Source organism: Globicephala melas, chromosome 12 (genome assembly GCF_963455315.2).
Source record: "Globicephala melas chromosome 12, mGloMel1.2, whole genome shotgun sequence".
Classification (NCBI taxonomy): domain Eukaryota; kingdom Metazoa; phylum Chordata; class Mammalia; order Artiodactyla; family Delphinidae; genus Globicephala; species Globicephala melas.
Window position 1 is genome coordinate 11,694,826 of NC_083325.1, and position 24,811 is coordinate 11,719,636.

The 24,811-nt window shown below is 36.6% G+C and overlaps 1 protein-coding gene across 8 annotated transcripts in view; it reads right to left on the reverse strand.

Moving 5' to 3' along the window:
- Positions 1 to 24,811, reverse strand: part of ANAPC1 (anaphase promoting complex subunit 1) — a 167,118-nt gene that overhangs the window by 110,447 nt on the left and 31,860 nt on the right. For 7 of the 8 annotated variants that reach the window (XM_060309199.2, XM_060309195.1, XM_060309197.1 and 4 more), the window contains exons 18-27: positions 14,830 to 14,904; positions 12,546 to 12,814; positions 11,145 to 11,236; positions 10,188 to 10,336; positions 7,156 to 7,234; positions 6,722 to 6,758; positions 6,570 to 6,640; positions 4,496 to 4,674; positions 2,002 to 2,228; positions 458 to 576 (exon numbers count right to left, since the gene is read on the reverse strand). In XM_060309199.2, coding sequence (XP_060165182.1) covers positions 458 to 576; positions 2,002 to 2,228; positions 4,496 to 4,674; positions 6,570 to 6,640; positions 6,722 to 6,758; positions 7,156 to 7,234; positions 10,188 to 10,336; positions 11,145 to 11,236; positions 12,546 to 12,814; positions 14,830 to 14,904 — 1,297 coding nt within the window. The remainder of the gene's footprint in view (positions 1 to 457; positions 577 to 2,001; positions 2,229 to 4,495; positions 4,675 to 6,569; positions 6,641 to 6,721; positions 6,759 to 7,155; positions 7,235 to 10,187; positions 10,337 to 11,144; positions 11,237 to 12,545; positions 12,815 to 14,829; positions 14,905 to 24,811) is intronic. The other variant, XM_030837354.2, reaches the window with a different exon arrangement.

The following is a 24,811-nucleotide window of genomic DNA, read 5'->3' on the forward strand; positions in this document are numbered from 1 at the left end:
TACTATGAGTGACCATTTTTATTTTTTCTTTTTGCTTAGTATATTTTCTTGTTTTTGTACAAGCATCATCTATTCATACTAAGACATAACAAGACATTTTAAGACTAAATATTTTTACATATTGACTTTAAGATTATTTAAAGTTTAACGATCTCACCATTCAATAGTATCTTTCTAAACTTCCCCAAGTGCCTTTTTATATCTTGAAATGGTCTCATTAAAAACAAAATTTAGTAATGGGCTATATTCTACTTCCCTCAATGTTTAATTTGATTTGCTATTTGAGCTTTGATAACCACTACAGTAGCTATTAACAATAATCACTACAGTAGCTATTAACAATATTTAAAATCACGGGGGATAGAGCATTTCTTTGTTTTTAACTACAATGATTCAAAACAACTCCACTAAACATACACCCATTTTCCTTTCTCACTGAGCCCAGAATTTAACATACCAGTCAAATTCAACTTAGGAATAGGCAATGGCTCCGTTGGAACAGGATGGTATGAAAACAAGGTAAACATTCCCCGTCCTACTGGAAGAGCCATAGTTCGCTGACACAACTGGAGCAATCTATAATTAAAATTAAAACCAACATGTGAAAAAATTTTAAACAAAAAAAACCAGAATGTAATCTGTAGGCAAGTATTTCAAAAGCAGCAGTGCTGTGTAAGATGAAGCCACATCGAAGTAAATCCATACAAAGTCTTGAGTGAGCCATCTAAACACGGCTGTTCTCATTCTAATACTCTTACTCCCATCAGAAACTCTAAAGGGGAGACACATTTCTTTCTTCTGTTTCATATTTGCTTTGAATTAAAACCAGCTGTTCTATAAACCAAGCCAACTCTCCCTAAGTATTCAAAAAGCAAAACCTATAATTCTACTCTAAACGATGCTAACCCTCTCAGAGGAAAATATCGTATTAGTTGGGTTTCCTCATTGTGCTGTTATCAGTTTAGCGGGGATCCTCCTCTCATCCTTTTTGTGAATATAGCCCAAGCACCACCTCCATGGGTGCACACAAGGTTAAAAAGGAAGTCCCTGTTTTGGAGGTCAGCGGATTTCACGGTGTCTCCAGGAAACACAGGAGCTTCATTTACTTGATGGTAAGGACTTCTAGGACTAATAGCACTATATGTCAACTATGTTCAAGGTTAAAATGGCTTCTACAGGCTATACTTTGAAACTAATAAACTACTTTTTAAGTTGTTTCTATGTTAAAATAAATGGCATCAAACAGAAATTGTGGAAGCAGGGGCATTCATAACCAGGAAACACTTAACACAAGTTATACCTGAAGACAGAGAAACAGCCCTCCTCCTTCTGAGGCTAACCAGAGGCTGAAATCCTCTCTGCAGACAAAGTTATTCACAAGCACCCTCTCTCCCTAACTGTAAATATATATAGCTGCTTTTCTAGTCCATTGGTGAGGAGAATTTTGCTGTCCTAAGATTCTTTGGGAACACTGTTACACATTAATTTAAAATCAGGGAAATTTAGAATCAGGCCAGCAGACTACATTCTATAACATGTTTAGCAGAAACATTATACATAATCTACAAAATTATAATAGTGAAAACAAAAACAGTATATCCCCCCTTCCATTTAAGACGCCATTGATTTTAAGATGCAGCACTATTTCATGAGGTACTAAAAAAGAAAAAACACTGCCATTTAAACCATAACACCTACAAACACCTACAGATTGAAAGACATAATCTGATTTCAGAAATAGTAAAACGTACAAAAAAAAAATCAGCATCATACAATCAATGAACTCTGATAATAATCGCTGACTGCATCGAGCTTTACTATACTATGTACTGGGCAGTGTTCTAAGCACTGTGTAGAAATGACCCACTTGATTCCCAGAGAAACTCTGTGAGGTGTGAATGCTACAGTCATGCCTATTCTTACAGTTGAACAAAATGAGGCAGTACTTAATGTTTTATTTAAATTTTTACTTAAATTACAGCAGTTAATGTTTTCCTTTACCTGTTCTCTTTTTCCTCAATGAACTCGTGGTCACTGAGCTCTGGGTACTGCACCACATTGACGCGGACAGGATGTGCACTCTGAAGAAGCCTTCGCACATCCTGCACCCTTAAGTCTTCACTCCATATTAGTGACATCACCTCCTGATTCATGTCATTCATGCCATCATCTTCCTCCTCAGTTTCTGTTCCTGAAGGAACATCTGATGAGAGCACCTGAGTAACAGACTACGTTGTAATACTAATTTAAAAACCAGCCAACACACACTTATTGAACATGAGGATACACAGGATGAGGTACCAAGTCTACATCAGTGCAGAGAAAAAATATATTCCAAAGCAGGGCTGGCTTGGGTTCCCAATACATACTGGGACTCTAACCTAAAAATCTTTTTTTTTTAAGTGTAATTATATTGCCCACTTGGAAACATTCTTTACTGAGCCAAGGGGAAAGCTTTCAACTTACGACGATAGTCGGGAGGCTGATTCCATCGAAAGATATATTCTAAATAAACTGTAAAACTCTAACTATATCCTAAATATTCCAAAAAGGACACAAATTACTGCAAATGGAATATTAACCCCACGCACTAAAGAACCAACACCAATTTAAATACTGTCTTTAATTAACAGAAGCAGAAGAAAACAACCTGGAAGGATATAAACCAAGGGCTGGAGGAGGTCAGACAACACTTTCTCACTTCTGTGCTTTAAGTAGAATAAATCATGGTTGGTTTTCACTTTTTTTTTTTTCCTAAGTATGTTCCAACTATATTTCTTAAAAGGAAAGGGATTAAATGAAGCAAAACAAGTGAGGAGAATTCATTCCTTGCTTATCATTCTGTCCTCATAAGCTCAGCATGTACTTTACTATGAGCCTTCCCAGTCCAAATAATTCAGTCAGACTTTAAGATAGATGTTAATAGCAGAAATCTCATTTTCTCTCAGAGTTTTAACTCCTTTCACAAAAGATTAACTCCTAGGTGAAATGCTAAAGTTTTGCAACATTTAATGTGGAAGCAACATTAGCCTGAAAAAAGAATAAAGGTAGATATGACTAGATAATCAGTCTGACTTTAGTTGATAAAAATTTATTATAATTCCTATGGAATATCTAATCTTAAAAGAAGCTACATTCTAATAGGTGAGTTAGCAATAAGATACAGACCCAAACAGCTGATAAATTGGAGACGAGTTATAAAATGTAACCTCAAATAACTGAACAAATTCAATTTAGCCAGAATTACTTAAAATGACATATAAATATAAATGAATAATTATCAATACCATTTGGCTTTAGTGCTAATGATGTTCTCATTCACAGTAATAAAAGAGGTCTATAAATGCTAAAGACTTCTCTTGGTCAAGGTAAAGATAACCATATTATTAGCAAAAAAATTTGGTTTTCTGTTTAAAACAAGCCAAATGCTAATTCAACTAAGAGTTGTTATTTCAGTGCAGATTAAAAGACATGTGCTGGTACAACCCTGCTGGAGATGGGATCCCCCATGGAAACTGCTTCTGTCACAGATCCATTATACAACTCTGATGTTGGGAATAAATTTTGATAACAGTCTCTGAAGAAGCATTAATAGCCTAAGATCTAATGTGGATTATGAACAGTTATTGATTATTAATTGATTATTATGTGTTGGTTCAAAGGTTAATAAGAGATGAGCCAAATCTGCACTGTTTTCTCAGAGACATAAAGTACCAAAGTCACCAGGGGTGGAATAACCATCCCTGAATCCTCCTTGATTCTTAGAGTAAATGCAGTGCTACCATTTTTTTTTTAAGTTAACTGGAGTTCTAGAAGAAGTTTTCAAAGTTCCATTTTTAAGTTTTAAAAGAGGCTGATTTTAAAAAGAAAGGAGGATAACGATATATTTCACTTTCCATTTGTAGGGTCTTAGAACCCATTCTTAAAAAAACAGATTTGAACATTGATGAAGGGCACTGTTTGAGGAGGGATAACATTAAGACAGCTTCTAAACAACATTAGTGCCCCCCTGCAAAAAAACCTTTTTCCTGGGGCTTCAGTTTTATGTGATTAAAGATATATTTACACCTACGTAAAAGGTTAAATTTAAGAAATGTAACACATCAAAAAAGTATGAAGGAGAAAATAGTTATAATTTATTCAAATTCAGGATATTATGTGCTCTCCCTATTTCCACATAATAATTACAAAGTAGTTAATTACTAACATGGTCCAAGCAGGGAATCAGTCATGGTAGCTGCTCTACTGACTCGGCACTTGTCCTGACTCAAGGCACAGAAAGGTCCAGGCAAAACAGAGCATTCACAAAATCTGTTCCCATGTTCGACTTAACAATTAATAAGATTTGTCCAATTTTAAACCGTATCTAGCATATAATATAAAAGATAATCTGATATACACACTTGCAAAAAGACTTAAAGGAAAATGGAGAACATTTCTACTCTGACTTTATTGAGGCTAAATCTGAATATGGACTTTCCATATTGATACTCACAGATTTCCCTTTGGGCAAGTTTCCTTCACAGGCCTGCTTGGAAAGATCCTGACGCCCAATCAACAGGCAAACAGCTTCTGGCCAGTCTGAAGCAGGCTGCTCCCGACAGTGATAAATCGCATCTCTGATGGGAAGAGCAATTCCAAAGGGAAGGGTTTCCAAGTCTCTTAAAGCAAAACCTTGTGGTGAAAGGAAGGGAGAAAAATTTTTCACTTAGACTTACCACTGTTCCAATTATTCTCTGAGTGAAGTTAGTAAACTCTATCCTAACAAATACGCAAGAAATTGATTTTATTCATCTTACTACCAGACCAGTGTCTTGACCTCAAGGATGAGTATAAAATTTTGTTTTAAACAAAAAATTCCTAAAAACTTTAAGAAAAAGACAAACAATCCAATAGGAAAAACACAAAGGACAAAAAGACATTTCCCTAAGAGGAAACACAAATGGTCAATAAACATATGAAAAGATGCTCTAGCCAATGAATGATCAGGGAAATGTAAATTAAAACCACTAGAAAATAAAAGTTCACACTCATTTGACAGACACATATTAAAGTCAATCGATACCAAGTGTTGGTAACTACATAGAGCAACAGTAATTCTCTTCCACAGCCAGTGGTGGTGTATACGGGTCCAACCACTTTGGAAAACATTCAGCACGTAGAGTTAGGTCCACCCCTACGGTCCATCAACAGACATACAGAAAGTTGTGCACATGGCACCAGGACATAAGCATTAAAATATTCATTAGTAATGTTTCATTATGGCAAAAAAGGGAAGGGAGGAAAGAGCCCAATTGCTATCATCAATAGAATGGATGAATAAGTTGTGATATATTCAAGCAGTAGATCATACAGCAGTGAAAATGAATGATCTTCTGCTACATGAGTCAACATGGATGAATCTTTAAATAATAATATTGAGTGAAGAAAATAAGATAGTAAAAAAACATGTTTATATTTATATCTATTTACATAAAGTTAAAAAACATATAACACTAAGCAATATATGAAGTGATAAAACTAAAAAAAAAAAAAAACAAAAAAAAAATGACAGAAGGTAATACAAAATTTAGGTAGGGTACGGTACAGGTACTTTACCTCTAGCGATGGGTGTATGAGAAAGGGAGGCCATGCAGGAGTAGATCCACAGGGCTTTCTACTACACTGGCAATGTTTTATTTCTAATGGTGGGTGACCAGGACATCAATGTTCATTTTATTATTATTCTCTAAATACATTTTATACACTCTTATATGTACACCATATTTCATTTAAAAAAACTTCAAATTCTCAGGTTAATTAATTTCTTCGGTGATAATTTTCTAAATTTTGTAATATTATACATTATTTATTAATATAGAAAGTTGATCAATTATTGAGGTTAAATGCTATGTACTATACAAATGAACAGAACTCATATTTTCAGCGTAAGTGTCTCATCTGTAATACTATATGACAATTATTGCAATTGTCAAGGAAGCATACACAAAAGTACAGGGAAAAACTAAGTCATTCAGAACATTCCCTAAATAAGAATTCAGAAACATCCTGTAATATTCATTAAAGCATTACCTTCTAACATACTACTCTATAACATTCTCCTTTTCTACATTTTCATATCAGTAATATTTTTAAAAATTTTTATAGGAAATTTTAGTATTTTACTCAGCTTAAAACCTAAAGGCACAGGCTTAGGAAGAGAGAATAAACTCTTTTCCTTCCTTTCCCTTGTCCCAGGTGAATCTGCCTCTTGGTGCATAAAATCCCTGGCCTGTATCATTCAAAAGCATACCCTGAAATATTTACACATTACTTTTAGATTTTGCCAGAAATACTCATTTCTGATAGCCCAGATATTAGTATAGGGAAGCTGTGAGACTGGCAGGGAAAGGAAGGGTGGCTTGATGGGCCATCATCTCCATCCTGTGGGATCCTTCGGTAGAGCGAGAGGCCCTCCCTTCTCACGCCTTCCAGCTCTAGTGAGCTCTGAGGACGCAGGGCCTACTTAGGAAGGAGAGCCCAGGGAAAGGATTTCAAAGACACATGAAAAGTAACAAAGACCACCTTACCTACATTAGTCATCCAGACGACTAATCTCTCAGCTAGACTAGAAACTGATGTAGAATGCCTGAAACTAAACCTATAAGAGAACAAACATGAAGTTATTAAACACGAAGTTATCAAACAGACTGTGTAAAAGCAAAATCTGAATAAAAGTCACCTGTTCTCCTCTTGCTCTGCTTGTGACTTCTGTGGGGCTAAAACAAAACGAAACTTTATTTTGATAGTTATCCTGGTAAAGGAAACACATAACATGTAGAAAACATTTGCAAATAAAAATTCATTAATAAACAAATGCTAAAAAATAATAAGCAGTACTCTGGCAGGCTGGAAAGTATAATCATTTCCCTGGGGCTAAAACAGTCCTTTTTAGACACACTGAAAATGTAAAATGTGTTAGATTTTAAGCAAACTTGGTCTCTAAAAGTCAGATGTGGACTCCAGACTAAAACGGTGCAATTATGTCACCTCTAAAATGAAGCAAGACATGGCCTCTGAAGTACACTTGGAAAATTTTTAATTTTTTAAATTTCAACTCTGATATCAACATCTATAAAAATTTGTTTGGGGAAGCTTAACATTAGACTGACTTACCTATACTTATTCTGGATAAATACTGTGAGGATTCATCAGAAACAGAACTTTCATCACCAAGTATGTAGAGTGCAATACTCTGCATAAGGAGAAAGTTAACATTTTTTAAACTATTGGGGCATAATTACATATAGGAAAATTCACCCACTTTAAATGTACAGCTCTGTGTTTTGACAAATGTTACACAATCATATAACCACTACCACAGTCACGATACAGAATGCCTGCATCACACCAGAAAGTTCCCTGTGCCCCTTGGAGTCAATCCGCTCCCTCCCCTACACCAAGCAGTGGAAACAACGCATCTTTTTTCTCTCCCTAAATTTTGCCTACTCTACAATGTCATGCAAATGGAGTCATAGAACACGTAGTCTTCTGTGCCCTACTTCTTTAACTCAGCACTCCTTTGAGATTCATCCACGTTACTGCATGTATCAGTAGTTTGTTTCTTTTTACTGCTGACGAGTATTCCATTATACAGGTGTACCAACCTTTGTTTATCTACTTATAAACTGATTGACATTTGGGTCATTTTTGGTGAGGTACACCCTAACTCTCTACCCCTCTAGGCCTAACCCTTCTCTGCTTCAGCCTTCAAAGTTCTCGTTTGAATACTTGCTACTACCACTAAGATCTACGTCTGCAGCTTTTTTTTTTTTTTCCTGAAAGAAATTAGCAGTATGAGCTTATTAAAATTTCAGCACAATGCTGGAGGATCTTCAAGTCCTACATTCTAACCCACTGCAAATGATATATTCTTAAAGCTAGCTGACATCATATCTAACAAAGATATAATATGAATATCTACAAATTGACTACTATTATTTAAATTGGAGGCTGAACAACTCTGGCTTATTCATATTTCTCTAGCTCCCTTTTGGGTAGATATAACACTGAGTCTAACCCATTCAGCAGAGTTGGACAGGACCAATATATCTGGTGATTTCACCTGAATGTTTCCACACAAGCAGCAAGGAATGAAAAAGTTCTACGATTAAGCTGCTCTTAATACACTGTGAATGTATTTAACATCACTGAATTGTACACTTAAAATAGTTAAAATAATAAATATTATGTTATGTATAGTTTATCAGCATTTTTTTTTAAAAAGCAGATTACCATTCTGCGTGTCAATTTCAGAGCCACAGGGGGTTCTGAAGCCTTTCTCAACATGAAGCAAAGCAGAATGCAGAGTAAAGGAAAAGATGGGTGGGGAGCAAGGACATTCATATACTCCAGTGACATCTGGGAGAGGAGACAAAAGATCTGGTTCTCTTCTAAGTCTGGGAAGGCTCCATCTCCAGAAAGGTCCACAAAAGACCTGTAGGCAGGCTACTCCAGTAGAGGGACCAAGAGAAAGGAGTGTGAAGGAACTCACCTTTGCCCACACCCTCTGGTTCTATTTGAGGGTCTGATCTTGGATTACCTATGTATTAACAAAATGAATTAATTTTTAAAAATAAAAATTGGGGCTTCCCTGGTGGCACAGTGGTTGAGAGTCTGCCTGCCAATGCAGGGGACACGGGTTCGTGCCCCGGTCTGGGAAGATCCCACATGCCGCGGAGCAGCTGGGCCCGTGAGCCATGGCCGCTGAGCCTGCGCATCCGGAGCCTGTGCTCCGTAACGGGAGAGGCCACAACAGTGAGAGGCCCGCGTACCGCAAATAAATAAATAAATAAATAAATAAATAAAAATAAAAATTATTTTATTTTTAAAAATGCAAGTAGGATTTTTTGTAGCTATGGACAGGCTGATTATAAAGTTTAAATGAAAAGGCAAAGGAATTTAAATAGCTAAAACAATTTTGAAAAAGAAAAGTAATGGAAGGAAAAGTCATACTAACCAATTTTAAAACTTACTATAAAGCTACAGTAATCAAGAGTGTGTGGACCACAACACAGATCAATGGACCAGAATAAAAAGTCTAGAAACAGACCCACAAGAATGTGGTCAACTGATTCTTAATAAAAGTACAAAAGAGAAAGAATAGTGTTTTCAACAGATGCTGTTAAAAGAATTGACCATCCAAATGGAATAAAAATCTCAACATAATCCTCACATCTTATAAAAATTAACAAAATGGATCACAGATCTAAATGTAAAACATAAAACTGTAAAACTTCTAGAAGAAAAGTGGAGAAAATCCTTGTGACCTAAACAATGAATTTATAGACATGACACCAAAAGCACAATCCATAAAAGAAAAAAAACTGGATAAACTGGCTTCATCAAAATTAAGCATTTTTGCTTCACAAAGGAAACATTAAGAGAACAATGGAACATGACAAACTACAGGAAAGAATACTTGAAATCCATAGATCTGACAAAACCTCATATCTAGGAATACTCAAAATATCACTAGCCATTAAGAAAACACAAATTAAAACCACAATGAGATATCACTACACATCTATCAGAATGACAAAAATTACAAATCATGACAATACCAAACACTGACCAGGATGCAGGGAAATTGGAACTCTCACACATTGACGGTGGAAATGTAAAATGGTACATATACTCTGAAAAACACTTTAGTTTCTTAAATATACATATATCAATCTTAAATATATACTTACTATATGGCCATCAATCACACCTCTGGGTATCTACCCTAGAGAAATGAAAACTTTTGTTCACACAAAAAACCTGGACATGAATGTTTACAGCAACTGTATTCATAATTGCTAACAACTGGAGTCAACCCAAATATCTTCAATGGATGAATGGATAAACCAATGTGATATATCCACACAATGTATAGCTGGCACTCAGCAATTAAGTGTAACGAACTGCTGATACAGCAACACTTGGATGAATCCCAAAAGCATGAGGGAATTTTCTGAGGCGGGTGATGGAACTGTTCTGAATCCTAATTATGGTGGTGATTACATGAACTCTACATTTGTTGAAATCCTCAGAGCTATATACAAAATGAAAAAAAAAAGTTAATTTAACTGTATGATAATTTAAAAAATTATACTGAAAGAGAAAAAGAAAAGAACAAGTTTGGCAACACTTTGAATACATACCAAGACTACAAGTCTGCTTCTTTCACAGGTGACGGGGAGGTAAGGATAGGGTGGCATTCCTTCACCCTTCAGACAAGAACTCACCCACTGATAAATACTTGGTGGCTCAGAAGTAAAAAATGATGGATGATGCATAAATCCTGTTTGTCCTTTCAAATCAGACAAATGTTTATAAAGATACATTAATACAATACTGTTTCATTCTAAAGGAAAAATAATCAACAATATCTATCATTTGAAAACTATCAGAATAACATTTTTCCATAGTCGCCAAAATGCTTCATGTTTTCTGCCACAGTAAGTAACTGACCATATTATAATATGTGGAATTTAATTGACTAATATTTTATCCAATCCTGGAAGGAAATTTAGAAAATTCTTGTGTTCAAGGCATATAAAGAATCTAACCAAAAACTTCTGCCCTAACCCTAAAGATGAGAAAACAGACAAGACACCCAGGATTGTGCTCTGTTTTAACAACTGGGCCCCAATCCTGAGTCGCTTTAACTCGGGGTCTAAGACAGTACAGTGGTTATGGAAATGTTCTGTATCTGTACTGTCCAATATGGCAACCACTAGCCCCATGTGGCTACCGAGCACTTGAAACACGGCCAGTGCAACTGAGGAACTGAATTTTTAATATAATTAACTTAGATAGCACATGGCAGGTGGCTACTAACTGCGCAGCACAGGACAGCAGCGCACCCTTGGCACTGGAAGCTCTAAGCTTTTGCAAGGCAGAAACTTAGGGATGAGTAACATTTTCCCCCTACACTGAAGAGATTATGGCTTACTACAAGTCAGAGATCGAACACTACAAACTAAAATCTGCCTGGTGGAAAGACACTGCCCCTGATTTAGAGGCCAATGGTAAGAAATATATCCTCTGCTATTCACCAAGAAAAATACAAGCAAATGTCACTACATTGTTCAGAAAACCTTTAACAGCACACTTACCTTGATCAATTGTACACACTTGTCCAGTAGTTCTGACAAGTGCTGGGTAATCTCTATAGTAATGATCTACATAAGCCTCCAATTTTAAGTCCCTAAAACAATAAGAACACATAAAAAAGAAATAACAAGGAAGGTATTATAGCACTTTCCTCCCAAAGAGTTAGAAGGACTCATCAGTTGAACTTTTCAATTAAAAAAATTTACTTATGAGAAAGAAGACAACCAGATCTAGAGCCTCTGTATTCTATTTCTGGACTTTAAAGTGCCCAGTATGACAAATGGAACCCAAACTCCTTTTGCCAGATGAATTTTGTGGATAAAACTACTGTGAAAACACTGTGGTCCATTTTCTCCTCTTTTAATTTATTAGCTGTGTGACTGTCAGCAAGTCAACTCTATGAATCTCAGTATTTTTTCTTCTAGAAAATGGAGAAACACCAGTTAACTCACTCTCAAGTTTTTAAGATTAAATAAGATAATATGTGTGAGAAATACTTTACAAAATGTAAAACATTTTACAAATGTTACTTGTTTCAGAGAGCCATGATTAGGGTTTGAAAATCATTTCATTACAAAAGTATTTTCATCATAGTAATGATTCATCATTAAGAGAAACTGACCATCAATTAAAACTGCCATGTCTCAGAAAAGAATTTCAGTATCTCAAGGAAGATAACAGAAATTAGAAAACATACTACAACCTTAACACAGAGGTTGGCATTTTAATTCAAAGTTAACTTTCTTTATCACCAAGGGTCACAAAGGCTCAAATAACACCTAAGTATGACCTTCCCAGTTCAGTGTCAAACACAAGGTGCTAGAAAGGCTTTTAAAAATATTATCAGAACAATCTTATTATGGATCCACTACGAGAGCCTGAAAGACGGGGAAGACCACAGACTGAGACAACAAAGGAATAGCAAAGACAGCCCACGACTAGCAAACGACACCTGTTCTTAGAAACAAACTTGAGCAAGGTTCCTCATCGCTGAAACAGGGATTGCAATACCTACTTTGACAATTCCTACATGTAAATTACGATTTTGTTCGCTGTAAACACTATCTGAACATAGGCATTACTATGAAAACAGCAGGTGTCATTACAAACCTTTCACCACAGTCATCGTGTCAAAATGAAAGCTGAGCAGGTCATCCTCACCGTGTAACACACTCCGGTGTCTTCCCACTCATCTTAGGACAAAGACCAGCAACCCCAGCATGACCCACAGGCCCTTACATAGTGGATACCTTCAAACAATTCTGTGGTTTATAGAAAATGCTGTGGTTTGTTGAGACGGTAGATTTCAGAAATTTATTTACAAGCTTCCTATATGATATTCATGTCTAAGATCAAGTCAGCTAACGACCTCTTGAAGTTTCTAATCTACAAACAACATTTACCTTGCCAACTGAACGAGAAGTTCAACAAGTGAACGAATTCCTTCTCCCATTAGAGTGTTCAACTTAAGCTCCTCATAGACCAGGTGAAGAACAAAAAAAATTGCAGGTATGTGAGTGAAAAGAAGTGTAGAAGAGTCCAAACTGAGATTCTGTGACAAATCCTCATCCTTCATCTGTGAAACTTCCAAAGGACTCAAACATAAAGATCTATTCAAAAGATGAGACTCAACATTCTGGTGGTAGTCTGAATTTAGTAAATATTCCCAGTCCTGAGAAGAATAAAAAGGATATTAACTTTTTAAATAATCCCTCCTTGTAATGTCATCATTAAAAAAGAAAATCAAATTCACTTAAAACAATTCAAGTTCCATTTTCACATTAAGTTGTTAATAATATGAAAAATCACAATGCTGAAAAATTAGAACCAACACTTCAAATAGCTAAGCAGTTTCCAGGTGCCAGCAATAAATATTAAGACAAGACACCTTTAAAAACCACTTGAAAAAATGTAGTCACGCCCTTTTAGGGAAGAGACTTTGGAAGAAAAATCCTACTACCTAGGTAGAGATTGAGAGAGAAAAATTTAAGATTATCTTAGGCAATGTCTTATGAGCCAAAAGTAAAGAAGGAAAGGTGGAAAGTGTAGATAGGCAGGTATAAGGACCACTACATTGATTTGGGTTTTAGTAAGAGGAGAGGTCTACTTGTATCCAGCTGGTATATGTATCTTTCAATGTTTATAAGATGATAACGCTAGTAATGTGCCTAATAGTCAACTGAATTTTATATTCAAACTGTGCTACACTTTACAAGTATTAAGTGTGTTTTAGTTTCTACTTGTGATTTATTGTATTGTGTTGAGAGAATGTGGTCTATGGTTTTGTCACAACTTGGAATTTATTGGTGCTTTTGTCAGGCTTAATACAGTGTGTTATTCTAACTTAAAAACTCTTGGAACAGATATAGAACCAACCATAAAAGTAAAAAATTTATAAGTTAGACAACCAAAATAAAAAATTCTGCTCACCAAAAGACACTGTTAAGCCACATACTGGGAGAAAATATTCCCAAAATACACATATGACAAAGAATGTCATATCTAAAATATATAAAGAACTTCTACAGCTTAATAAATATTTTTTTAAATTCAATTTAAAAATAGGTAAAACACCTGAACAGAAACTTCACACAAACATATGTAAGTAGCTAATAAGCACATGAAACAGTGCCTAACATCATTAGTCATTAGGGAAAGGCAAATTAAAACCTTTTAGAGAAACTGCTTTCCACATATCCAAATGGTTAAAAGGAAAAAGACTGACAGCAAATATTGGCCAACTCATATATTACTCGTCAGTGTTAACATGGTATAACCAGTCTGAGAACCAGCAATGACCCAACAAGTTGCTAGGTATTTAGCCAAGAGAAATGAAAATATATGTCCACAAAGACTTATTACTGAATGTTGGCAGCAGCTTTACACATAACAGTCAAATAACGGAAATGGGCTAGATATCCATCAGCAGAAGAATGAATAAACAAACTATGGTATATTCATACTACCCACCAATAAAAAGGCACAAACTACTGATATCTGCAACAACATGGATGAATCTCAAAAGCATTATGCTGAATGAAAGAAACCTTATGCCAAAGATTACATACTATATTCCTTCATTTATATCAAATTCTAGAGCTGGCAACGCTAACATATGACAGAATTCAAATCAGTGGACGCTTTGAGAAGAAAGAAATGATTTAAAATGGCACGAGAGCTTTATGGAATAATGGAAATGTTTTGTTCTTGAGAGGAGTGTGGGTCACACGAGTGTGCATTTGTCAAAATTGATCAAACTGCATACTTAAGATCTGAGCATTTCATTTATGTAAATTAAACCTCAATTTTAAAAGAATGTTTTCAAACAACAAGAATACACCCATGGAATCTGATATGTTTGAAAACCTAAATTAAAGAAACACTGCCTAAAAAGGCAAATGCTGTCACTTTAGGTGATCAATTGGCAGTAAAACATCTATAAACCCAAATTTAAATCACACAGCATTATGTATGTTTAGTAATTTTTAGATGATCATTAAAGACAAAAGTGAATAAATAGCCACAGAAAATGTAACAGGTCCTGTCCTTCAACATAGCTGTCATTCAGTATTAAAATAAGTAAAAGGTGTTAGAAATACATGCAAATCAACAGGAACATTACAAATGTGGGGGACCAGTATAATACTCACAGATTAATTTTTATTAGCAATAAAAAACAATGCTTACATCATCAGATCCTGTCTCAGAAGGTCTTGCTTTTTTGGGTGCAATGACTGGGGAAAGTGATCCTTCAAAGTCGAACTGGAAGATAACCCCAAAAGAGAAGACAAAATCATGTAAATTTATCACTGACAACTGATCAACTTAAATGATTCTGAAATCAGTTCTACCAATTATGGAAACTGAGGAATGTCACCAAAACTCATTTTCTCATCTGGAAAAACATGGCACGAAAACCTTTCTTCTAGGATCATTGTGAAGATTAAATGAAATCATCTATGTAAAGCACCTAGTCCAGTGCCTGGGCTCACAGGTACTGCAATGGTAGCTTCCTTTCCTCCCCTACTTCTCTGATGACACAGATCTTCACTCCACTGGTAGAAAGAACAGGACCATTAGCTATACCCAAAATATGCCAAGTCTCAAAGAATCAACCCAGTGTCAGCCAAATGTCAGAACTTAGCAGACATTTATTTAGAGTCTGTCTACAGTGACAGTCTAACAATTCTATGGCAGAGATGGGTAGCTACTCTCCAAAATCTGTGTTCTCCTCTTTCTCCTGGACCCACAGCCACGCTATGTATCCCTGCCCCCTCACAGTTAGCTGTGGCCCTCTGACAGTGTGATTATGAATGAAAGCAGATGTCACCACTGCCAGGCCCAGTTCCTGAAAACCTCCCATTCATGCTCCCCTAGGCTCTTTCCCTTGCATCTAGCATCAACTCTAAGGCTATCTTTGAAGCCTCACGTTGAAGACAGATGCTCCATCAGCCTGGGTCCCTAATAACCATGAGGCCTGTTTACCTGCTAAATACTGTTATATGAACAAGATACACATTTTTATTGTGTGTGAGCCATTATATCTTTTGAGAGCTTTCTGTTATAATAGTTAGCCTATCCTAATGCAGTTACATAAAAGCAATTTTCTAAAAGTTCAGTCTTATTCAATTCCCTCTGGCATAACCTTTGCCACCTGCTACTTTACACAGGCACTGAACTACCAACTAATCAACCATAACCCTATAAATAGCAATAGCTGTTTTCCTACGCTATAAAAACTTACATATTTATCAATTAATCTCGTTCATCTGAAAGTTTATTTCTATATAAAAACTAAACATAGATAGCAATAATTTTTAAAACTGAATGTTTAAATATAAAACTGCATAAAGTACTTTTTTAAACTGAATAAAGTAATTTAAAAAACTGATCAAGAGAACAGGTTTTCTTGTGAAGCATTTAAATAAAACACAACCCAACTTACATACAATATTATCAAAAAACAAAAATAACAAGAGCAAAATCAAAGCAACAGATGAAATGATAGCTATCTTACCTAAAACTTCAACCAAATATAGCGTACATGTGTGCACGCGTGCACACACATAGTCTTAAGTCCCACAGTCAGAAAGAATGTCCCAGCTATGGTTATCAGGTTCATTAAGACCTGGAGTTATGGGAAAGGACAGTGGAGATTGTCTGATACAGATACCTCTTTGTGACATATATGGATCTGTCTTATTTTCATTATTTTAATATGTCACAGGTTAGCCAATCCTGTTATATAATTCTGTGGATCCCTGACCTTGATCTATCACAACCTGGATATAAAATATTCATTTATCTGCCTTCCCCTAGGACAGTCAATTCCATGAGAGGAACTATCTGTCTTCCCTAATGCGTATCTGAAAAGCCTGGCTTCATGCCTGGCCCACATCAGGGACTCAATATCTATCTAATGAAAATATGAGCATCCCAAAGGACAGAACAGTTAACCCTAGATGCAACCACTCACAGAATGTAAGAACCAAAAAGAAATGTCTGGCCCAGTCCTCTCATTTAACTAATTAGTGAATTAAGGAAGGCCCAAAGAAATGCCAAAATCACAGAGCTAGTCATTGGCAGAAATTCGGTACTCCACCCTCCACTCTATTACTTAAATGAAAACAAAAAAGAGATATTTCTGGACAAAGCAAAATAAAAACCATTTGCCACTGAGGACCATTTCATCCTGCGCTTTGACGGCGAGGACAAAAGACAGCAGGGTTTAACTATGCAGTCCTACAAATAAATGTCAGAGCTGATTTCCTCGTTCCTTCCTTTAGGGCTATCATGCAATAAGTAAATCAAAGAATCATGTTCTTCTTTACAAAAGAAAAAAACTGTGGGTGCTCAGTCCTAACCACAACATGGAAACACGAGGGGGCACTGGCTCTCTGCTAGAGAATGGGGCACAGTGATCTGTATTCCTCAACAAGTTCCACAGGACAGTAACATACAAAAACTACAAGAAGCTGAAGTGGACTTATTCATATTGTAGAAATCCTCGGTTTCTATAAGGCACAATTTTTCGATATTTAATAAAGAATGGAAAAATCTGGAATGAAGTAGCATTCATGCAATTGTTTGGAATAAGAAAATTGTCCCTATTTTCCCAGGAAAATTTTTCCCAAGGAAATTGCAGAGGGCGATACTTTCACATGATGCAACAGACACAAAATGTTAAAATACTTCATTCAGGTGGAAAAGAGCATTCATTCAACAAATGTTCACTAAACAGCCACCTATGCCAGGCACTACTGTAGGTCCTAGAGATAGAGTAGTGAACAAAACCAAACAAAAATCCCTGCCCACACAGAATTTTCCTGTGGGAGGAGAAGAGACACACAAACAAAATAAATAAAATATACAGCATATTATATATAATTAGTGCTAAGAGGAAAAAAAGGTAAAGGGGATCATAAGGGGGGCATGGAGTGTAGGTACAATTCTACACAGAATGGACAGGGCAGGCTGCACTGAGGTGACATCTGGAAAAGGCCTCAGCTTGTCTTGTCTGAGGGAAGTCATTTTCTCCAGGGGTAACAGCAAGTGCAAAGACCCTGAGGCAGGAACATGCTTGGTGTGTTCAGGGGAAACAATGGAAATCAGCGTGGTGGGGACAATGCGAGCAAGGCAGGGATGAGTAAGCAGTAAAACCAGACGTAAGAGAAGCTGGGTCACATGGTGTCTTGCAGGCCTTTGGCTTTTACTGAGTAGGATGGGAAGGCACTAGAGGGTTCTGAGCAGAGGAGTGACTTGATCTGACTTTATTGGACAGGATTACTTTGGTTGCTAGGGTGGAGAGGAGAATGAAACAGGTAAGCCATGAAATGCAAGTCAAAAAATAAAAACTATAGGGGGCTTCCCTGGTGGCGCAGTGGTTGAGAGTCCGCCTGCCGATGCAGGGGACGCGGGTTCGTGCCCCGGTCCGGGAAGATCCCACATGCCACGGAGCGGCTGGGCCCGTGAGCCATGGCCGCTGAGCCTGCGCGTCCGGAGCCTGTGCTCCACAACAGGAGAGGCCACAACAGTGAGAGGCCTGCGTACCGCAAAAATAAATAAATAATAAAAACTATAAATGACCAATGAGAATTTTAAAAAGCCATTCCCATTTACTTATACAGAAATAACATAATAGTTCTGAGTTGGCAAAGGTTCACCCCACTCAAATAATCAATGTGGTGAAATGGGCACCTTTAAATGATGCTGGTGAAAATGTTGATTGCACAACCCTTTTTGAACATTACTTGACCTAGTAATCCCTCTTTTAGGGTTCAGTTCTTGGGAAATGACGAGAGATGTACAGATTTACATATAAAAGAATGTTTGCAAATTACTCATAAGAAAAAAACTGATTCAACAATGTTCAGTTATTAGCCATTAATCATGATAAAACCACATGGTAGCCTATAAAATGAAGGGGGTTTTTTGAAGAATTTTTAATGATATAGGAAATTTTCATTGATATCATGTTTATCTATAAAGCAAAAGCAAAACGTTTAGAGTGGCTGTCTCTGAGTAGCAGTATTTTCCTCTTAGTTCCTCCATTTTCCAAATTCTCCTCAGTAAGCATGTATACTTCCATAATAAAAAAAAAATGATTTTTTTAAATGGATTTGCTGGTATGAAACTAAAATGTATAGACAAGTACAGCTGAGTTACCTGGAGAAAGGTAAGTGTGTTCTACAGTGATTTCTTCAGAGTGACCCAGGCAAGGTTGTCCTGGGAGTGATCTCCAGAGGCAAAAGGAAATCACCAATACTGAAGACGCTACCCTGATTTTGTAAATAACCTATTAAGGGCCTGGAAGAAAGTTTCTAGGGAGGGAGATGAGGAATGCAGCTTTATATCATTAGCAGACTAGATACTTAGGCTAAAGCACTTTAAATCTCCATCAAATCAAACCTTCCTCCTCACAGACGAAGCAATTGTATGTGAAAACACAGTCTGGGCTTCAGAAAAGAACATTAAGCCATGAGTCAGAAGATACAATGAAGGCCCAGTTTTGAGCAAATCTCTAGTGCGTGATTTCTTCGTGATTCAGTTTCTTCATCAATAAAATCAAGACTACTACTACTAATCCGAGCATAATTTATAGCCATTTTACAAAGATGAAATGAGAAATAGTAGCCAAAGTGCTTTACCATATTATGAAAATGCAATAATTCTAATTACTAGTAAAATGTTATTAAATAGTAATGATATTTGACTTAAAATGTATAGACACAATAAGCCTTAACATATTCCATTTTGTTGAATGAAGTATGCCCATTAGTAAACTGATATGTTATATACTCTGAATGCTGCACAACCAATTATGCAAACATCACTGGTGGATTTGTTTTTTGGTTTGCTTGCTCTCTTCTTTCTTTCTTTCTTTTTTATTACATTTTTTAATTTTTTTTAATAATTATTTTTTATTTTAATAACTTTATTTTATTTTCCTCTTTCTTTCTTTCTTTTTTTTCTCCCTTTCATTCTGAGCCATGTGGATGACAGGCTCTTGGTGATCCAGACAGGCATCAGGGTTGTGCCTCTGAGGTGCGAGAGCCAAGTTCAGGACATTGGCCCACAAGAGACCTCCCAGCTCCACGTAATATCAAACGGCGAAAATCTTCCAGACATCCCATCTCAACGCCAAGACCCAGCTCCACTCAACGACGAGCAAGCTACAGTGCTGGACACCCTATGCCAAACAACTCGCAAGACAAGAACACAACCCCACCCATTAGCAGAGAGGCTGCCTAAATCACAATAAGGTCACAGACACCCCTAAACACACCACCAGACATGGACCTGCCCACCAGAAAGACAAGATCCAGCCTCATCCACCAGAACACAGGCACAACTCCCTTCCACCAGGAAGCCTACACAACCCACTGAACCAACCTTACCCACTGGGGGCAGACACCAAAAACAACAGGAACTACGAACCTGCAGCCTGTGAAAAGGAGACCCCAAACACAGTAAGTTAACCAAAATGAGAAGACAGAGAAACACACAGCAGATGAAGAAGCAAGGTAAAAACCCACCAGATGTAACAAATGAAGAGGAAATAGGCAGTCTACCTGAAAAAGAATTCAGAATAATGATAGTAAAGATGATCCAAAATCTTGGAAAGAGAATGGAGAAAATACAAGAAATGTTTTACAAGGAGCTAGGAGAACTAAAGAGCAAACAAACAGTGATGAACAACACAATAAATGAAATTAAAAATTCTCTAGAGGGGATCAACAGCAGAATAACTGAGGCAGAAGAACGGATAAGTGACCTGGAAGATAAAATAGTGGAAATAACTACAGCAGAGCAAATAAAGAAAAAAAAAAGAATTGAGGACAGGCTCAGAGACCTCTGGGAGAACATTAAATGTACCAACATTCAAATTATAGGGGTCCCAGAAGAAGAAAAGAAAAAGAAAGGGACTGAGAAAATATTTGAAGAGATTACAGTAGAAAACTTCCCTAATATGGGAAAGGAAATAATCAATCAAGCCCAGGAAGCACAGAGAGTCCCATACAGGATAAATCCAAGGAGAAACACGCCAAGACACATATTAATCAAACTATCAAAAATTAAATACAAAGGAAAAATATTAAAAGCAGCAAGGGAAAAATAACATACAAGGGAATGCCCATAAGGTTAACACTTGATCTTTCAGCAGAAACTCTGCAAGCCAGAAAGGAGTGGCAGGACATATTTAGTGATGAAGGGGAAAAACCTACAACCAAGATTACTCTACCCAGCAAGGATCTCATTCAGATTCGATGGAGAAATTAAAACCTTTACAGACAAGCAAAAGCTAAGAGAATTCAGCACCACCAAACCAGCTTTACAACAAATGCTAAAGGAACTTCTCTAGGCAGGAAACACAAGAGAAGGAAAAGACCTGCAATAACAAACGCAAAACAATTAAGAAAATGGTAATGGGAACATAGCTATCGATAATTACCTTAAATGTAAATGGATTAAATGCTCCAACCAAAAGACACAGACCGGCTGAATGGATACACAAACAAGACCCATACATATGCTGTCTACAAGAGACCCACTTCAGACCTAGGGACACGTACAGACTGAAAGTGAGGGGATGGAAAAAGATATTCCATTCAAATGGAAATCAAAAGAAAGCTGGAGTAGCAATTTTCATATCAGACAAAATAGACTTTAAAACAAAGACTATTACAAGAGACAAAGAAGGACACTAATAATGATCAAGGAATCAATCCAAGAAGATACAACTGTAAATATTTAAGCACCCAACATAGGAGCACCTCAATATATAAGGCAAATGCTAACAGCCATAAAAGGGGAAATGACAGTAACACAAACATAGTAGGGGACTTTAATACCCCACTTTCACCAATGGATAGATCATCCAAAATGAAAATAAATAAGAAAACACAAACTTTAAATGATACACAAAACAAGATGGACTTAATTGATATTTATAGGACATTCCATCCAAAAACAAAAGAATACACTTCCTTCTCAAGTGCTCATGGAACACTCTCCAGGACAGATCATATCTTGGATCACAAATCAAGCCTTGGTAACTTCAAGAAAATTAAAATCGTATCAAGTATCTTTTCCGACCACAATGCTATGAGACTAGATATCAATTACAGGAAAAAAATCTGTAAAAAATACAAACACATGGAGGCTAAACAATGCACTATTTAATAACCAAGAGATCACTGAGGAAATCAAAGAGGAAATTTAAAAATACCTAGATGTAAATGACAATGAACACACGATGACCCAAAACCTATGAGGTGCAGCAAAAGTAGTTGTAAGAAGGAGGTTTACAGCAATACAATCCTACCTTAAGAAACAAGAAACATCTCAAATAAACAACCTAACCTTACACCTAAAGCAATCAGAGAAAGAAGAACAAAATAACCCCAAAGTTAGCAGAAGGAAAGAAATCATAAAGATCAGATCAGAAATAAAACAAAAAAAATAAAGGAAACGATAGCAAAGATGAATAAAACTAAAAGCTGTTTCTATGAGAAGATAAACAAAATTGATAAACCATTAGCCAGACTCATCAAGAAAAAAAGGGAGAAGACTCAAATCAATAGAATTAGAAATGAAAAAGGAGAAGTAACAACTGACACTGCAGAAATACAAAGGATCATGAGAGATTACTACAAACAACTATATGCCAATAAAATGGACACCCTGGAAGAAATATACAAATTCTTAGAAATGCACAACCTTTCCAGACTGAACCAGGAAGAAACAGAAAATAAGAACAGACCAATCACAAGCACTGAAATTGAAACTGTGATTAAAAATCTTCCAACAAACAAAAGCCCAGGACCAGATGGCTTCACAGGCGAATTCTATCAAACATTTAGAGAAGAGCTAACACCTATCCTTCTCAAACTCTTCCAAAATATAGCAGCGGGAGGAACACTCCCAAACTCATTCTACAAGGCCACCGTCACACTGATACCAAAACCAGACAAAGGGGGCTTCCCTGGTGGCGCAGTGGTTGAGAGTCTGCCTGCCGATTCAGGGGACATGGGTTCGTGCCCCGGTCCAGGAAGATCCCACACGCCATGGAGCAGCTGGGCCCGTAAGCCATGGCTGCAGAGCCTGCGCATACGGAGCCTGTGCTCCGCAATGGGAGAGGCCACAGCAGTGAGAGGCCTGTGTCCCACAAGAAAAAAAAAAAAAAAACAAAGATGTCACAAAGAAAGAAAACTACAGGCCAATATCACTGATGAACATAGATGCAAAAACTCTCAACAAGATACTAGCAAACAGAATCCAACAGCACATTAAGAGGATCATACACCATGATCAAGTGGGGTTTATCCCAGGAATGCAAGGATTCTTCAATATACGCAAATCAATCAATGTGATACACCATATTAACAAATTGAAGAATAAAAACCATATGATCATCTCAATAGATGCAGAAAAAGCTTTAGACAAAATTCAACACCCATTTATGACAAAATCCCTCCAGAAAGGAGGCATAGAGGGAACTTATCTCAACATAATAAAGGTCATATTTGACAAACCCACAGCCAACATCATTCTCAATGGTGAAAAACTGAAACCATTTCCACTAAGATCAGGAACAAGACAAGGCTGCCCACCTTCACCACTATTATTCAACATAGTTTTGGAAGTTTTAGACATGGCAAGCAGAGAAGGAAAAGAAATAAAAGGATTCCAAATTGGAAAAGAAGAAGTAAAACTGTCACTGTTTGCAGATGACATGATACTCTACATAGAGAATCCTAAAGATGCTACCAGAAAACTACTAAAGATGCTACCAGAAAACTACTAGAGCTAATCAATGAATTTGGTAAAGTATCAGGATACCAAATAAATGCACAGAAATCTCTTGCATTCCTATACACTAATGATGAAAAATCTGAAAGTGAAATTAAGAAAACACTCCCCTTTACCACTGCAACACAAAGAATAAAATATCAAGAAATAAACCTACCTAAGGAGACAAAAGACCTGTATGCAGAAAATTATAAGACACTGATGAAAGAAATTAAAGATGATACAAATAGACGGAGAGATATGAGATATATACCATGTTCTTGGATTAGATCAATATTGTGAAAATGACTATACTACCCAAAGCAATCTACAGATTCAGTGCAATCCCTATCAAACTACCAATGGCATTTTTCACAGAACTAGAACCAAAAATCTCACAATTTGTATGGAAATACAAAAGACCCCGAATAGCCAAAGGAATCCTGAGAAAGAAAAACAGAGCTGGAGGAATCAGGCTTCCTGACTTCAGACTATACTACAATGCTACAGTAATCAAGACAGTATGGTACTGGCACAAAAACATAAATATAGATCAATGGAACAGGACAGAAAGCCCAGAGATAAACCCACACACATGTGGTCACCTTATCTTTGATAAAGGAGGCAAGAATATACAGTGGAGACAAGACAGCCTCTTCAATAAGTGGTGCTGGGAAAACTGGACAGCTACATGGAAAAGAATGAAATTAGAACACTCCCTAACACCATACACAAAAATAAACTCAAAATGGATTAAAGACCTAAATGTAAGGCCAGACACTATCAAACTCTTAGAGGAAAACATAAGCAGGACACTCCATGACATAAATCACAGCAAAATCCTTTTTGACCCACCTCCTAGAGAAATGGAAATAAAAACAAAAATAAACAAATGGGACCTAATGAAACTTCAAAGCTTTTGCACAGCAAAGGAAACCAAAAGACGAAAAGACAACCCTCAGAATAGGAGAAAATATTTGCTAGTGAAGAAGGATTACTCTCCAAAATTTACAAGCAGCTCATGCAGCTCAATATCAAAAAAACAAACAACCCAATCCCAAAATGGGCAGAAGACCTAAACAGACATTTCTCCAAAGAAGATATACAGATTGCCAACAAACACATGAAAGAATGCTCAACATCATTAATCATTAAAGAAATGCAAATCAAAACTACAATGAGATATCATCTCACACTGGTCAGAATGGCCATCACCAAAAAATCTACAAACAATAAATGCTGGAGAGGGTGTGGAGAAAAGGGAACCCTCTTGCACTGTTGGTGGCAATGTAAATTGATACAGCCATTATGGAGAACAGTATGGAGGTTCCTTAAAAAACTGAAAATAGAACTACCATATGACCCAGCAATCCCACTA